Here is an 18910-nt window from a genome sequence, read left to right as displayed (position 1 = left end):
CAGGCAAAGAACTGAAACGTTTGATAATCTCATTTCAGGCTATATCTAGTTCTGGAAGACTGTTCTAAAGAGCTAGCAATCTATTTTATGGAAGGAAAGGAGTTTATCGGCTTTAGGGTAAACACACCAGCCATTTTTTCTTTTTACGGGACACATATATGTTTCATGTTGCTGACCAGACCCATGATAAGTGCTGCCCCCTGCAGTGCAGCGGGTGTATGATGTCACACGTATGACAGCGCTTTACAAACGCTGGTCTGCATCACGGGAATGAATGTGTGTCCCGGACAATTGGTTCAGGTGGTCGTTTCTGACAGGCCAGCAGAGGAGACTGTGGAAGCTTTAGCTTTGGGTGACATCCAGGTTGCTATGGTGATAAGACCACTTTTCTAATGTTACACTAGAATCACTTTAGAAGTCACAGTCAAGGTCCTACGGCCACAAGACCACAGTGACGTCCAGGCTCGGACTGGCCATTCGGCACGTTGGCAATGGCCCGGTGGCCGATAAAATGCCAAGGCTACCTGGTCATCCTCAGTCCGGCCCTGGTGGTCATACCTGGGAGCTCTCTGGCTACCCGGACCCCCCCCTCCGGGATGTGGTAGGAGGTCCTGCTGACGTCGCTGTTTCTTTTAGTTTTTATACAAAAACAAAACATTTTATGCAAACAAAATTATTACTGAAATATTAACAGAATAAATAAAATATTAAATAAATTACAATAATGATAAAAAATTATAATAAATTAATTAATAAATTAATATTCTCAGATTTTAGCTTGAAACGTCTCACAAAGGCCCCCTCCGGGAGTCAGACAGCATTATGTCGAGTTTGCTGTTTGAAGTCCTGTTTTAATGTTTAATTTTAGATGATTTTTTTGAGGTCTGCATTCATTTTATTTACAATCGGCTTTTCCACGTTTTATATCGCACATTCCTCAGATATTTGCGTCTTTGGCAATTCCCCCCCAAATCTTTACATGACAACAAGAGACGGGGAAACGTTTAACTCCGAAGCAAACGGCCTTGATGGTCCACAATTACCATCAACGCATGGTGGTCTTCGTATTGCTTTTGCTTGTGTCTTAGAGTTTTGGGGGTACTCTGTCTCTTAGAGACCCCATTATCGGCAGCTTTTCCGAAACCTGGCAACAGATCATGAGTATTATATCCAAAACAGGACAGGCTGACAGACGAAGACTCATCTGGTCCACGCTAAGTTGAAGAATAAGTATAGCTCGTTGACCACATTTAAAAAAGTAGGATTTTGAGTCCACTTTCTACAAATCAGCTGTAACTAAAGTGGGTGAAATGGAGCTTAAAAGACCAAAACCCCCGAAGATCATCCCCGCCAAAAATGACAGCGGCACTTTAAGGCCAGCGGCCAGCGGATGACGCAATCCGTTGGATATGCGCGGCTTCTGCTTTCCTGCATGTGCAGCCGCACGCTGCAGCACTCGATCTGCCGTGTGGTGCTGTCGGCCGGCAGCCCACCGGGTATTCATTTCTTTCGTGTCCCTTTAAATAACGTTTTATTGAGGCTTCTTTGGGAGCCGAAGGATTCATTTAGTTCTCCCCGAGCACCGAAGAAAAGAAGATTAGCGACATGTCTAATTGGCAGCATATGGAAACTCTCAATCGCAGAGATCTATTCCGCCCGCTGAAATATCCACGGCCGCTTGTAACGTTGGAATTAAATTGTCCAAACAATCGTATTCCGAAACACTGAACACACCATAGGAAAAAAAAAAGCCCAAAGTTGGATACTTTGTGTTTGTGTTTTTAGAGCTGCCAACAGCCAAGCGTGCGATGTTAAAGGAGGTGGAAATTGGCCCCGATCCACCCGTGTCTGATCCGCGGAGCGCTTGCCAAGAAGGGAAGAAAAGCACATATTTAAAAGAAACACACACCAGCTATTGACAGGGTCGGGGACGCGGACGTTTCAAAACATCTGAAAGAATTATACGGTTTGGGTTTTTTTTTTTACTTGCTTTGGAAAGAAAACGAGGAAATAAATGATCGGCCCACAAATTCGATAGAGGATTCAAGAGGGGAAACGATCTGTCTTCTTTCTTCGTGATCAGATCTCAGAAAGTCCGCTTCATTCATTTTGATTGTTTTAGGGGTGAAAGTTTCAAATATTTCATTAAAGCCGACAAAATTACAAAATGAGAAGTCTAACAAAAAAAAAGAAGGTAAAAGAACAACGGAGGTTCCTTTCACGGCAAGTATTTCATTCCCTCTACGAATGTCAGACCACAAACTTACATCGCAGCCATCTAATACTTTGGGGTAAGGAGGATCATGTGGTTTGCTCTCGGTCAGGACAAATAAAATCTTCCACTAATAACATAAAAACAGCTTTCCACCTTGAAACGTGGTGGATGATGTCCACACTGCCTATTTAATTACCCCCCCCATCCCTTCTTGCCTTGACTTTTATGTACTTGTCACCCATGGCTCGCCTGCTAACGTCTTCTACTTCTACAAACACAGCCTCCAAGTGCTTTGGTAGACATCAATCAAAGTCAGATTCTCCACAAACCCAAATAAAAATATGCAGAAAACCAATTTATGTTACGTAAAGAAGTTTTACTTTACTATGAGAGTGGTAGATAAGTGGAGCAGCCTCTCAGTAGAGGTTAATATAGTAAAGGAAGTTAGGCATATGGCAAGTATTATGTCCATCTGAAAAGAAATTCTTTTTTTTATGTTTGGGGGGGTGAGATAGTAATAAAATGTCTGCATGTAGGAGTGTTCGGGAATCTGATATGTTATTGTCTTCTTATAACTCTACGGGGTCAGAGTTCATTTTCTCTGCATGCTTTTTACGCCCTTATAAAGATTTATTCCTGAAACTATAAAATGAGGCATTGGGTTTCACCCCCGTATCCTATAACGCCCCGAAAATCCTGCAACAAGATGCATTTTATGGTGTAACTGAAGCAAAAGAGGAAAATTATTGGTGAAAAGGTTTTTTTTTTGTTTTTTTTTTTAAACGGCAGACGTTTTCCTGGCCGGCTATATTACTGGGGAATCCCACGGCTGCGAACCGACAATATAAACAAGTACTGAGTCCGATTCATTAATTAACGTGGACAGAGTGGACCAGAAATCTAATAAGTATTTGCTAAAAAGCTATTGGTGTTCGTGCCTTTAACTCAGATCTGGAGGATTTCCTTGTTGGGTTTCTGACATCAGTCTAATTGAAATTTACAAAATGTTAGAGGACAAATGCTAGAACACGAGGCCATGATCTAAAACTAGAAGGGCAGAGGCTTGGATGTAATGTGAGAATGTTCTATTTTAATGAGAGGGTGTTAGATAAGTGAAACAGCCTCCCAGCAGAGCTGGTAGAGGGTAATACAGCAAGGTGATTTAAACATGCATGGGATAGACATACAGCTTCTGAATCTAAGACGAGACCAACGATTCTATAGTTCTATCTTCGTCGGACTGGTACACGGCTGCATGGGGGCTAATTGCAAACGGCCAGAATAAAATGAGGTTTGGTTATCAAAATCACATGTAAGGCCCCTAACTCTAAAGAAATTACAGGATTATATATCCCTACAGAATACAATAATAATAATAATAGTAATAATAGTAATAATAATAAAAATAACCATACTATTATTAATAATAAAAATAGAAATAGTAATAATAGCAATAATAGTAATAATAATAACCATATTAATAATAATAATAATAGTAATAATAGCAATAATAGTAGTAATAATAACCATATCAATAATAATAATAATAATAATAGAAATAATAATAATAGCAATAATAGTAGTAATAATAACCATATCAATAATAATAGAAATAATAATAGTAATCATAATAGTAATAATAGCAATAATAGTAATAATAATAACCATATTAATAATAATGATAATAGCAATAATATTAATAATAACCATATCAATAGTAATAATAATAGAAATAATAATAATAGTAATAATAATAGTAATATGCAGTGTGTCTCTAATACATGGTGAGCTTAGTGTTTTTGTTGAAAGATTCCATTATAATATTCATTGCAACATTCCAAAAACAGGTGTGTAACCCGAAACGAAACCGGATCCGGCGGCTGCCAAATATCCTGCAGTCTGCTTAATATTCTGGCAATTTTTTTATTCAGGTAGAAATATATAACATATTTTTACAATAAAAAAGATATCTTTAATGACTTCCCGCCAGCCAAGAATAAGATACATTACTGTTAACCTTCCCGACATAAGTTTCCTGACTTTGGTGAGAAAAAGCGCTTTTCCAATTCTTTTTTTCTGTATTTTTTTTTTCTGATTACCTGCATTGAGACGTTCTTACGTTTCCGTAATACAACAAAAAAAATGGAATAACAAATTTATTGTCCCACAAAATAATTCTTTATTTAATGCCAATAAATAAATTCTATCTTAATAAAGGAATCTAAACTGCTTAAAAATGTTAAACCCTAGAGATAAAAAGTATTTTCCTGCCCCCCCCCAATATAAAAATAAATGGAAATTTAGGAAAAAATAAATATGTGACGTCTTAAATATTGTGTAGGGCAAGAAATACACATAAATGTATATAATATAATTTTCCAGATTAAAAGATAAATAAATAAAAACAGTTTTTGAGCCCGAAATCTCTCCTTTGGACGGAGACTGCAACTTATTGTAACATTTGCCCAGTGAGTATTTAATAAAAGTTGGATATTTATGAACCTTTACTCAAGAAGTCTCCGTTTTGTGGGATTTCTCCCTTTTAGAGCGAATACATCGGCCAAAAAATGTAATTGGAATGTTTTGATTTGCGATAATAGATTTCCAAAACGTCGACATAAATTTGTTTCACACCGTTATTGGCTCGGAGGGACGGAACACAGCCAAGAATTTCTCCCAACAGGAAGCGGATCTCGGCTTTATTTTATGGCGGTGATTCCCCCGAATAGTCCCGGTACTTATGTCTGAGGGCGTAAAATCGTTAAAAGGGTGTTGGTTGGTGCAAAATATTCCATTGAGAGAGATCCGGGTATTTTATGGTTCTAGACCTTGTTTGAAGATAGAGAGTTCTAGATTATGATGGCAGAAACACGATGATGAATAAGCCCGAGCTTTAAGAGTCCACACATTAAGGTGGCTCTGGAAACCCAGACTGGGGGGGGAACGAGGTGGCGCTGGCACTTTAAGGCCGGTGGCTGCCTGATGTGGATATGACAGTCCATAAAGGCTGAGTCTGATTTTTGCACAGAGTATATAAAGAGGGTTCTGGTTTTCATGGCTTAAAATGAATATTTTTGTGAGACTGTCCATAAGAAGACATTTTGGTAAAACTGCCCCAGGGTAATCTTGGGACTAGGTCTAGAAAGGTGGCATGATGTAATAGCAAATCGCTAACAGACATGTCAGTAGAGGTTAGGATGATGATTATAATGACATCATCAGAAATGTTTAACATTAAATGACCTTGAGCTTGCGAGTGAATTGTTAAAATAAACAAGTTTTATATAAAAATTGCTTCCATGGCGCCCTCTTGTGGAACAAAACTATGGAAGCCTAATAAGCATTTAACAATGTGAAGTGCAGTAACTTTAATCACGGTTTGGTTTAAATTAAAGTTATGATTGGTTTTGGAATTATAATAAGCAGTGGAAATACAATGAGATTTGCTTTTTCTCTGCACTCTTAATTCTGATCTTTAAAATAGTCGTCATGGCCTCACATCGATTCATAGATTTATCTATCATCCTGAAAACCTTGTGTGTTTCTGGTTCTAGAGTTGGACATCACTAAAGTAATTGATTACTATTTTCCCCTAGAATTATCCCTAAAGTACACAATAAGGGGCACCGGACACAAGAGCCAACGCATTACTAGCCTTGCAGACAGGGCACATCGAGTGAACGGACCACCCACTGTGTTCTTTACTTGTGTTACTTGTTCTTGGTTTAATGAGGTCCATTTAAGGCCCATGATGGTTGTGGGTTCTCGTTAAGTTTTCATGGTGTTAAATTCATGGGGTGATTCTGCAAAATACCCCCATATGTATTTGGAACTCCCCCCCTCCCCCCCCCTGTTATTGTGCATACAGGAGATGTGTTTGCCATTCGGTCTGGGTAGAGCCAACAGAAGGACTTCCCTACTGATTGCATAGCATCCGGACCCGTGTCCAGAGAATCCATCACTGCTGCCGCCGTGCACGTGTAATCCACTTTGTGTGGTTAAGCAGACATTTATCATTAGTAATGCGGACGCTGCCTTCCTGTAATTGTAGTGGAGCGTGACGTTACGTCTTCGATCGTTCATAAAGTCACTTTAACATTCTTTCAGGTTAATCAGAACAGGTTATTGGCCAGAATGCAAACACCCGCAGAGATAGGTCGGTGTTACTAGGCTTTTGGGCACTTTAGCAATTTTTTTTCCCCCCACGCGTCAGAAGTTTACTTTTTCAGTCTCGCTGTACGGTAAATCGGTTGGAGCGAACCTGCACGTGCAACAAAGTGAAACTACCACACAGGAGCCGACGTCATCAGCGGTATGGAATCTTCTCCTTGTGCCGTTTGTGATGCCTGACAGTCGCTGGTTTGACTCACTTCCTCCCGTGTGACAGACAGGAGACGTAACGTGTTAAATTAGAATGCGATTTCTTTGATGTCCTGTGTGCGGAGCGTGACCGTACCTGGGGACCTTCTACATGAGCTGCCCCTGAGACTCAAGGAATATTAACCCTTTAATAGCCCATCGTGAAGACTCTCTGGTGACCCACCAAATGTGTTAACCAAATGGTTCTATCAGCGGCCCTGATGGGAACCTTGACCCGACTAAGGGAAAATTGAGTCACCTGCATATTAACCATAACATACGTGTAGCACAAGCACCAGTTGGGAGTTTTATAAATGATCACAGCCGTGTAGAGTAGGAAGGAGTCAGCTTCAGAACCCAAGAATCTGCCTCTTGACCCTAAGATTGGGGCAAAACCCTTAAAATTCAGGGTCAGACCCTAAGCGTTCCCAGGTGTGAGCATGACTGTTCCTAAACTGAAAATCACTTTATACGTTTGTTGTGCACAAGGACCTCTAGTGGCAAATAAACAAATGGATAAATCCATTCGACTTGCTAATTGGATCATCGGTATATCTCCACGGGTGCAGTAAGGTTTGGGAAATATTCCCACGCTCAGTGATTCCCAGAGAGCTTTCTAGCAGTAATGACCCGTAACACTTCTACAAAAAGAATACAGTAGTGTGCGACACAGCTAGAATTCTAACTTCTGAAGTAATTAAACAGTTAAATCATTAGTTCAAGAATGAACATAATTCCTATTTCCCCAAAATTAAACTTCTGTCACAATTCTGAATAAAGGAACGCTGCAATGTGAGTTTTTTTTAATTTGCTGTATTATAAAAAGAGGGTTTCTAGCGAAAACGTAGATGAGATGGCCTTACTTTATCTACCAGGATCAGCAGATAATGCTTATTTCCATAAACCGGTTTAAGGAAACGGACCCTTGAATAGGTCTTTAGTTTTAAGACACGGTAAATGTTATTTTTCACACTTAAGAAAAAGAATAAAAACAAACATTACTTTTATGGAATTCATTCTCTGTCCATAACACGCCGTTGGCTCCTCATACTCCATAGTGTCGGAGATAGAAGGCAGGCGTCAGTAAGTGATCTACTGTATGCTGAGTAAGTAATTCAGCTTTTTTTAACCAAATTGTTAAGATAATGATCGTGCAAAGCGTACTTTTCATATAATTAAGGCTTGCATAACTGCTTTCTATATGTTTAAAAGACAAAGTTCAACTCCATTCACCAACAAACCAGATCCAGTTGGTTTTCAGGTTGGAAAGCACCAGCACGGTTGCAGACCTCTTGTCATAATGACATCATTAATCATGGCCAAATGATTCAAATTCCACTGAAAATGAAGTTATGTTTCATTTAAATGAACTTTATTGTAAATCATTAGCCAATACCATGGTGACCACAAGGTGGCACGACATTCTTGCCTTCTTACTCAGTAGTCATCATGTGGAGCCTACACAGAACCAAAACCGATCACCGGTCCATGCATGTGAACTCCGTTGAACGCTGTTCTTCTTAAGAAAAATAATTGCAGAATCAGCCTGGGGTCTTTTTTTAACCCGGCCGGTGTCGGTAACCTGCGGCCAGGATTATATTAGATTTCTGGGATTCTATCACACATTATATTAGTGCTAGTCCAAACCATTTGTGTAGCCCACATGATAACGAAATGGCCTAAAGAGCTGCGGCGTCCGTTTACTCGATATGGCCTGTCGACAGGACGATTACTGAAGATATTGATGAATACAAACAGTGAGCAGGAACCACAATCCGACACATGCCCATGAACCTTACATTCCCACGTTCTTCTGATGCATTTATTGAGGCAGGAAGCGTAAGAAATACTAACTGCAAAGGAATTTTTACAAAGCAGCCTTGAGGAACATCTTTTGAATGAGCAGAAATGTATAAACACAACAAGCTAATGTAATTATCACAATGCAGGACAAAACGAACTCGATTTGTTCCGACACATTATGTATTAGAATCGTTTTGCCATCATTCATTCGCAGTGAATTCATGCGCAGTAATGCAAACCAATTGTTTTATATGGGGGCTGATTCTCAATGACCTCCATACCCAGGTATCTACATATCGACTGCCTCCACGAGTCTATGGTGCGCAGGGCATGAAGATTTACCTGTTGCTGCGTCTAGGTGTACACGACTTAACCACCAACTACAAACCCTGTATTATCATTATCTTTCATGTATACAGCGCCAACAATCTCAGCAGCGTTTCTGACAGTCCCTACGTTCAAAGTGTCTGACAAAACTAGAACCGACAGACTAAGGCGCACCAATACATTAGGTAAAGTGTACCTGGCTCAGAAGCTTACAACGCAAATGTGTTCTCTCCTCGTGTGATACTGTTGAAACATTCTTAAAGTGGGCATATAAAATATGGTAGGTGTATTTTTTTTACCACCATTTTACCAATATTAAGGCAATTAAGACGAAACAATTCTATTTGTACTATGAAAATCGTTCGGTAAACACTACTGCTAATAAAAGTTAGATTTTTCTCACCTATTTTAATTATTTTAATCACCATTGCCTAAAAAGTGTACAACTGGTGAATGGTGTTCGGATGATGTACCGCCTGCATAAATTGGTTGTTAGACATTTGTTTCTAGGAATTTCTCAATGTGCCTGATCAAGGACAAAATCCAAGCTTCCACGTCCTTTAGACAGATTTATTTCTAGTGCATACAGCACTTATTGATAACAGATGGTATAACAGAAGGATGGAACCTGTGTAATGTCGGGGAGGTTTCTTGGGTGGAATAGATATATATTTGCACCCCTTTTACATCATTATTTAGGGTAACATTTATAGGGGGATATCTAGATACCCCTTGTAGCATTTCAAAGAGCTCTGTCGCGTGATTAAAACCCATGATCCTCGCACTCATGCTTCACCATTACATAAAACAACGAAAATATGGATTTCTTCCAATCTTAAGTATTCAGCTACTTTCTGGCAGGTGCATTACCTGATCAATAAATACCAGATTAAGTTTGAAAAGCATAATCTATATCTTCAGGAATGCCTGAAATTGAATCAAACTGTAAGCTTGCGAGCCGAGCCCTCGTTACCCCATATACCGGCTCGTCTCAGTCTGTCCGTTCTTCTTTCGTCAGATCCTTTGAATGTAGGGAATTTGTTGCCGCTATATAAATGAAAAAATAATAATAACGATCAAAAGTTCCGGAAGGCTAGCTGGCAGCTCACGGACTCATGGCGTCTCTCTATGTAATAATGTATATTTGTTACGTATGTGTTAACCACCCCGTTTAAATTGTAAAGCGCTGCGTAATATGTTGACGCTTAATAAATAAAAGTTAATAAGGCGCAGGCTTTACAGATGCATTTGATGCCCCCCACAATTATAATGGCTGGTCTGTAAATCATTAAATTACACTATGTCCGGAAAAAATACATAAAAGAACAAACTGCTGAAGATTAGAGGGAATAGGTTCTCGTTGGATGTAAAATTTCAATTAAGAAAACAACAGAGCTGCACATTTCAATAAGAACAAAGCAAACGTATCGAATTCAGACGCACTGCGTGAACATTTCAAAGTAAGGTTTGAGAGCTCTGCGCATGTTCTGGGCCAAGGACAGGGTCAGGTATTTCTTTTCTGTTGCCTTCCCTCATTATTCTGACTATCCTGTTCTCTTCGATCTTATCTGTACGCCGTGTTTGGAAGGACGTATAATACCAAGGCCGTGAAGGATAAATGCCTGTCCGTTTCAGCTCAAACAATAAGTTAACATGCGTAAGTAATCCACAAACCTAAAGAAGACGCTGACACGTGACGAATATTTCATCAGCACAATGTCACAATTTAAGTGGAGTTTCGGAAAAAGAAAAAATTAAAAGTAATCATCAGGAAATAATGTTTAAATTTTTGGACTTTTCAGAATACTTCAAATGCTATGGACTTTCAAAAACGTATTTACTAAAACTTATATTGTTTGAAACAAATTATCTAAATAATTCATGAATGAGGTGCCTGACGCCAATAAATAAATTCAAACAGAAGGCTGCTTGATTGGATTCGTATAAAAAAGCCCTTACAAAATGCCTTGAGCCCATAAGACTGTATTCATGAAAATATAAAAAAGTTTGGGGTCGCATATTGTGTCCATTAAAATAACATGAAATGGATCCAAAACCCAGCACAGATGAGGTTAATGTTGTAAATGATTATTGTAGCTGGAAACGGCTGATTTTTACTGAGCATTTATCACTCCTGCGTTCCAATGACCCTTTATCACTCCCATCACTCCCGTGTTCCAATGGCCCTTTATCACTCCCATCACTCCTGTGTTCCAATGGCCCTTTATCACTCCCATCACTCCTGTGTTCCAATGACCCTTTATCACTCCCATCACTCCCGTGTTCCAATGGCCCTTTATCACTCCCATCACTCCTGTGTTCCAATGGCCCTTTATCACTCCCATCACTCCTGTGTTCCAATGGCCCTTTATCACTCCCGTGTTCCAATGGCCCTTTATCACTCCCATCACTCCTGTGTCCCAATGGCCCTTTATCACTCCCATCACTCCTGTGTTCCAATGGCCCTTTATCACTCCCATCACTCCTGCGTTCCAATGACCCTTTATCACTCCCATCACTCCCGTGTTCCAATGGCCCTTTATCACTCCCATCACTCCTGTGTTCCAATGGCCCTTTATCACTCCCATCACTCCTGTGTTCTGATGGCCCTTTATCACTCCCATCACTCCTGTGTTCCGATGGCCCTTTATCACTCCCATTACTCCTGTGTTCTGATGGCCCTTTATCACTCCCATCACTCCTGTGTTCCGATGGCCCTTTATCACTCCCATTACTCCTGTGTTCTGATGGCACATTGCGTTCGCTGATCTAAGTTTTAGGTTAAGAGGCTGATGGTTAGAAAACCCTTTTGTAATTATGTTACAGCCACAAATTTCCTTGTTTTCCATGAAAACAGCTCAGTGACCCCAAACGTTTGAACGGTAGTATATTGTGCTACTTTGATACATAAAGCCAGGGTGGTTTTAAAGTGGATTCCTTCCCAAAACCGCAAATTCCTTTTAAACAAACTGAAGCGGCCGCTGACCCTGCGGTGCTGAGGACAGCGTCCTGGCTGCCGGTGATTACAGCCGACTCTGATATCTTTCTCTACCTGCTTTGCATTCTCGGGGTATAACATGCTTTTAGTGTTCATTCACTAACAATAGTTGAATTTGATGTAAGCCGATTAGCCGAGTCTTTCTGACCAACTGGACCGGTCTGCCTTTAATGAAGCAACCTGACATTATTTCAACCTTATTAATGTTATCTTAACGATAGATTGTAAGCTCCCAAGAGCAGGACCCTCTTCTCCTTCTATACCAGTAAATTTAACGTCTGTTAATGTTATTGTCATTTTAAATCATCTTTGTTAAATATTGTCACTGTCCGCTGTAGCGGCAGCGCTGCGGAATCTGCCGGCGCTATATAAAGATATCATTTTCAGGGAAATACATAGGCTACAAAAATAAACCAGGAAATTGTATTTTTCTATGGGAAAGCTGGTTGCTTTCTTCTCTTCTACAAGAAAAAAATAATGGATAGAACTATTTAGTGATTTATTCCTTTTTCCTTATGACCCTGCCCGGTGGGAGTATAGAGTGTTGTCATTAATTGTTGTGTTACAATGTATACTCCCAATAGCCTAATGTATGCAAATGAGTTTCATAACCAAGCTAAGCATTGAGTCACTGCCAACAGGTGCCTCAAAGGGTTAAATGATGGCAGCAGCCGGTGTGTTGCGGTATCACGGGCTTTACTGTTTCTTTGAAGGATGACAGTAGGAGGTTTTACTTTCTCTCCGTCTCGCTGGCATCATCTCCCAGGGTCCGTGATGAAGCGGAGACTGCAGTGACCTCGTCATGTTGCTCTCCTCCTGTGCTGGGCGTGGGTGCGGCAATCCCCGGCACCGCATACCGTGATTGGCACCTGTATACCCGCTATGTGTGAGTCACGGTGCCAGCCCTCCCCTCTTATGGGTTTATAACGGCTCTCGGGGGAGCCCGGAGCTCACTTCTTCCCGCACACCCAGGGACCTTCTGCTTTCCCCCCTCCGCCGTCTCACGTCCCACGCGGAGCCGCTTGTGTCTCGCCAGCCTTTATTATGAGGAACGTGCCGTGTGTGTGGCTTCTCCTGGGCGCCCTCCTGCTCCCGGCGGTCGCGGAGTCCGCGGTCATCACTGGGGTGAGTGAGCTCTCTGAGGTACTCGGCTGGCGCGGCGCGGCGCGGCCACTGGCTCTTTCCCTCATCACGTGACACTGAGAGGGGCGCGAGGGCACTGACATTGGCTGACCCGTGTGGTCTGGCGGGAGCATTTCCCGCTTTCTTATTACAGCAATTCAAGATGTCCTCTTCCTCCAAAATGTGTGTTTTATAGTCGGGAGGTATGTGATGTAATTATTATAAAAAAGAGTACAATAATCCCAATACACAGCGAAAAATGCGCTAATAAATAGGAGACAGTTTATACCGTATATACTGATATTAATTGTATCCATTAATTAATTATATAGTAACGATCCTTAACGTGATTTAAATATAAACGCCATTTGGTGTGAGGCAGGGCTTTGTGGGGGTTTATATGGGGACCTTGGGCTGTAATGTGGGCTTGTTGAAGCTTTATATCTGGGGCAGTTGGTGTCAAAATGTTCCATGACCTGGACTAGGACAGTTGAAGTCAAAAGTCAAGCCATTCCATTCTTGGTTTTTTTTATTAATCTGTTACTCTGATAATATAATAAATATACATCATTAAAATGGTGACCCTGAGCCTCTTCGGGGTATTAATCCTGTAAAAGCCCCTCACAAGGATGCAGACGTAGTTGCCCGCAAATAGTTCTAATAGCCGTCCTTATGAAACGTGTCAGGAGGTAAATATATTCTGTATAAAGTCACCTGTATTCAAGCAGGGATTTAAACCGTGGTACAGCAGTGAGAAAAGCACCAGTCAGGATGCTCATATATCATTAAATCAGAGGAGAATATAAAGAGACCCTGGAAATCTATGCATTCACCCTAATACCCCGACATGGGGCAATAACTGACAGGGTTTGATGATCAGCGTCCACGGGCTTCGCCTCTGGTATGAGGTCTAGAACTTGGTCAGTTTGCCGGCAGAATTTTGGATCGTCGGCTTGCTTCGTCTTGGTTCTTCCTCCTCTCCTTTCTGTTGATGAGGTTATAACTAGACCCATCGGCTGCAAGTCACATATATTTTTGGGGTGTTTTCATAAACTTTTTAATGTTATTTCCCAAATCTTTGGGGTTTTCCTGGTTTATGGATAGTGGGCAGCGTTCCCGTTTGGGAGGTCGTGGGACTAAAGTTCCGTGTCTTCACGGTTTCTGGTCCCAGGATATAAATAACAAATCTCACCGTAAATACACTGATAATAACCACTTCTTCTGCTCGTCACCTTGTTCCAGACAACATCATGAACACATTTTGAATGATACTTTGACTGTCTAATATTATTGCTTGTAAATAATACTTTTACAAGGTGGGTAGTAAGTGGAACAGCCTCCCAGCAGAAGTGTTAGAGGCTACCACAGTGAGGGTATTTATTTTTAAACAAAGCTTATTCCAAAAACAACAAAGGCAACATTCTGTATAATTACAGCAGCAAACAGAAAAAAAATACATCCTTCACATAAATACAAGATATTTACAGAATTACAGGAGGGACGTTTATTTCAAAGGAGGAAAAATAAAGAGGCCAGAATCTAACACTAGAGGGTCAGGCGGAATGGAAGGAAGTTTTACTTTATGTAGAGGGTGGTAGATAAATGGACCAGCTTCCCAGCAGAAGTGGTAAAGGGTAATACAGTGAGGGTATTAAACATGCATGGGATAGGCATACGGCTCCTGAATCTAAGACGAGACCAGCGACTGCCGGCAGGTTCTATGTTTCTAATAAGCTGCTTTTTTTAACCAACATAAACTTTTTGGAATTAGATTATTTTCAGAAGATTTCAGTCGTTCTCAGAACTTTTAGAATAATTTTAAATGGCGATTTGGGTTCTGTTCTTTCCGGATTTAGGATTTTTTTTTAGGTTTTCCCTGTATTTTCTAAGAACAGAAATGATGTAATTAACAGATACTACGGGCTCCGATTTGACAAGAAGCCTCATGTCTTATAGATTACACAATATGCAGTAAATATTGGCAACTTTCAAAAGTCTGGAGATTGTTTATGTAACATCCCAGTTCTAGTAGAAATCGTCTTCCAAAATTCCCTTTTCCTGCCAGTCATTCCGTGTATTAAACATATACTCGGTATACAGCCACTAGCGTGTCAGCGGACATTTGACCCCAAACTTTTGAACGTTACTGTAGGTCTTAATGGTTAAAGAAGACTTTGAAGAGGTCACTCTTATAAAAAATCCTCAGTTTCTAAGAAGTCGTTCTAGCCTGTATTACGTTTTTCAGACGAACCATCTTAATAATATTTCAAAGTGTTGATTATGTAAATAAATATATTAACCATATGTTCTAATTCATTGTTTTGCAAATATTAAAATAAAAAACATTTATTTAAAAAAAAAAAATCCAATGCTTGTAATTTACCCAATCTGGTTTTCCTGTCACAAATTATTAGTTTTTTTTGTGGCCATATGGATATCAGCCAAAAGTCTGTAATTTTAAAAACTGCGTGTTTTTTAAACTTATGAAAGAAAAAGATAAGACTTCTGGGAACTTCATAGGGGGGAAAAATAGTTAACCCTTCATATTACATTCTGTGGGAAAGGTGAAAGTTGCTGGCCGGGGTTGAGTCACTGATTTGTAATGCAACTTTTTTTTCACGTATGCAAAGCAATTCTTTTACATAACAGGAAATCAGATCGGGAAATCGGTGCATTAATATACTAAACCGGATAATGAACATTGCAGAAAAGCGGTGTGTGCGTTAGCCGCTTTACTCAATGCCATTGCTGAGATCCAAATGTAGCGCTGTGGTTATTGGGGATGTAATTTAAAGTCTTATCATATCTTTAACCATTATAGGACTTTAAAAGGTAAGACATATTTATAGAGAGTGACAGAAATGTATATTATATATACAGTATATATATATATATATATATAGACTTTTTCTCATTTATCTGCGATAAATGAATGGTCAAAACTTGTATAAAAATAGATGAAAAATAAATATTTATTATGGTCCCTCATATCACATGAGCATTTCATTTGACTTTATTATCTTTGAACATTGAAGAAATTATATGTTTTCTTATTTTAATAATAATATACCTAAAAAGTCAAAGCAGCAATCTTTTATTAAAATATTTAACCCCTGCATTTATTTCTTTGAAATTGTAAGGATATATCACAGAAAGTGTTATTAAAAACAATAAAATAATAAAAAGGTGTTGGAACACATCATTTTTGGTCACATGATACTTTGAGAATTATTAATCGCATCTGGGCCTCACCAAATAGCATTGAATGAGAAGTTTCTCATCGCTCTAGCATTCTGGTATTGATGCTTGTTCTTGTTCGTTGACAGGCTTGCGAGAAGGACCAGCAATGTGGAGGAGGGATGTGCTGCGCTATTAGCATTTGGATAAGAAGCTTACGGATGTGCACCCCTCTGGGACATGAAGGCGAGGACTGTCATCCATTAAGCCACAAAGTGAGTATTCCGCAGTATCTTCGTGTCCTTACTGTTGCTGTATATATAGTAGATACAGAGCAGCCATGAGGGTTTTAGGGTCCTAGGCCAATATTAATATGCACAAGTATTTAAAAACTGTACTATTTTTCAAAAGTTTGGGGTCACTGAGCGTTTTTCTTGGGAAACCAGGACCTTTCTCGCTGTAACATAATTGCAAAATGGTTTTCTAACCATCCATTAGCCTTTTAAACTTAAACTTGGATCAGCGAACACAACGTGCCATTGGAACACAGGAGTGATGGGAGTGATAAAGGGCCATTGGAACACAGAAGTGATGGGAGTGATAAAGGGCCATTGGAACACAGAAGTGATGGGAGTGATAAAGGGCCATTGGAACACAGGAGTGATTGGAGTGATAAAGGGCCATTGGCACAAAGGAGCGATAAAGGGCCATTGGAACACAGGAGTGATGGGAGTGATAAAGGGCCATTGGCACAAAGGAGTGATAAAGGGCCATTGGAACACAGGAGTGATGGGAGTGATAAAGGGCCTCTGTACACCTATGAATATATTCCATTAAAAATCAGCCGTTTCCAGCTACAATAGTCATTTACAACATTAACCCCATCTGCACTGGATTTCTGATCCATTTCATGTTATTTTAATGGACCAAACTTACTTTATCCAGCACAAGATCTTTTGGATAATAGATTTCATTTACATGTCAATATCATTGTGACCAAGCTGGGGTATTTCCAGCATTTTTCTTATGCTCACATTGATTTGCTAATGTAAATGGTACACTGAACAAGTAAAAATAAATATCATCGTTACTATTAAAGCATAAATGTGTAAAATGCAATATTTATCTAAATTAACAAAAAATGTTTTACGTTATTTTGGTGGCAGAGTTTATGATAATAATTGTAAATGATAATATCTATCTTGTGATCTATTGATTAATAAGTAATGGAGTTGACAATATATGCTAATAATAAAAGAAAATCCCCTAAAAGTACTTCAGAGGCCGTCTCCTGCTGTGAAATCAATCAAATGATTTAAAAGGGGATGTGAATAATCAGAAATGTTATTGTTTGCTATAATACAGGCTTGCAGTCAAGATAACAAATTGATCTTTTATTCTAATAAGTAAAAATGCATACAATTATCACTCATGGGGAATCGTTATTCTTTGATGTCCCTGATGGAAGCTCGCCAACATAGGTTACATAAGATTATGTGAGATCTAATATGTATCAGTTGTGAGGGGGTCAAGAAAGGGGGATTTCAGGCCCTAAGGTAGCCCAGTACCAGCGACTTCCTACAATTCATTCAATCGATTTAGAAACTACTAGAGCGGCCTCTGTATCTGGACCGCATGTTTTTGGAACTCACCCTCTGTACTTACAATATAAAATGTAATAAAATACTTCTTAAAAAAAAAAAAGAAACTACTAGAGCGAGCACTACATTGTCGTCTTATTCCAGAAAAGGTTGGCCCCCTGGTGGCAACATTAGGTGTTGCTGCCCTCTCTTTTGCTGCTTACCAGTCTTGATGAACCCCAAATATGTAGAGACTTTGTTAGGTTGCCCCTTTTGCCCCGTCATTAGTCCACCCCAGAAAACATTGGGCCGGAATCTACTTCTGGATGTATAATGAATGGAGGTGACAAGAAAGATGCAACTACTTGGATTGTGAGTTGGGGCACCAATGGAGTATCGGCTTGTGAGCCCGGCGCACTTCACATAATACGGCAGCTCGTCTTAGTCTTTCAGTTCTACTTTTGTCAGACCCTTTAAGCTTCTAGACTGTAAGAAGCGCTGCGGGAACTCTTGGCGCTATACTGTCTAAATAAAAGAATAATAATACTTGGTTACAAGAACTATATTATTTGACAATATGTAACAGGTTTTTTTTTTCCCTATCAGGTGCCGTTTTTTGGGAAGCGGATGCACCATACCTGCCCGTGTCTTCCAAATCTCACCTGTACAAAACTGGACGAAACCAGATACAAGTGCCTACCGTATCTAAAGAACAAAGACTTTTATTTCTAACGATGCATGACGATAACCCCAATTCTGGGAGGTGTAACTGTGAAGGATGTGTTTAATGTCACAGCCGAATATTTAGAAAGAATTCTCTTTGCTTAATAGACATCCAGTTTCAAACATTTTAGAGAGCGTAAGTATTTTACAACGTGTCAGGTAATAAAACTGACGCAGCACGACGCGTTCTGGTACTATTGGTATCGATTGACACGTCCCAACGTATATCTTTATTTAATTTGCTTGGCTCTGGTGCCCAGAACTTCTCCCATCCAACCATCTAGAAGAGGGAAAGCTTTCAGACATGAGGAGGATCATTTACTATTATTATCTCTGATTAACGTAGCAAAGAGTTTCCTCAGCTCTTTCAGAATTATGTAACCATTCTGGAAAATGTTTCTACAGAATCATTCAATCAATAAATAATCATATATATAATATATATTTAAAAAAAATATTTATATATAAATAAAAATATTTGTTTAAAATTATTTATATATATTTATACAGAGACATGTTTAATTGCGTAATCAACATACTGCTCGGTCAAAAACTGCCCCGTACCATGTAGAATTCATAGATCTCTCCATTCAAACGGCTGATTCG

At 39.6% G+C, this 18910-nt stretch overlaps 1 protein-coding gene across 1 annotated transcript; it reads left to right on the top strand.

The window, feature by feature from the left end:
- Nucleotides 1–12746: 12746 nt before the first annotated feature.
- Nucleotides 12747–18313, top strand: PROK2 (prokineticin 2). The gene is made up of 3 exons (XM_053470232.1): nt 12747–12827; nt 16151–16276; nt 18188–18313. Exons 1-3 carry the CDS (start codon nt 12747–12749, stop codon nt 18311–18313), a joined length of 333 nt encoding a protein of 110 aa, XP_053326207.1.
- The last annotated feature ends 597 nt before the right edge of the window (nt 18314–18910 follow it).

Source organism: Spea bombifrons, chromosome 6, assembly GCF_027358695.1.
Source record: "Spea bombifrons isolate aSpeBom1 chromosome 6, aSpeBom1.2.pri, whole genome shotgun sequence".
Lineage (NCBI taxonomy): Eukaryota > Metazoa > Chordata > Amphibia > Anura > Pelobatidae > Spea > Spea bombifrons.
This window is presented reverse-complemented; position numbering and strand designations above follow the sequence as displayed.

Coding starts and splice junctions, on each gene's coding strand:
- PROK2 (XM_053470232.1), top strand. CDS start 12,747: ATGAGGAACGTGCCGTGTGTGTGGCTTCTCCTGGGCGCCCTCCTGCTC. Junction 12,828..16,150: donor AGTCCGCGGTCATCACTGGG/GTGAGTGAGCTC, acceptor GTTCGTTGACAG/GCTTGCGAGAAGGACCAGCA. Junction 16,277..18,187: donor GTCATCCATTAAGCCACAAA/GTGAGTATTCCG, acceptor TTTCCCTATCAG/GTGCCGTTTTTTGGGAAGCG.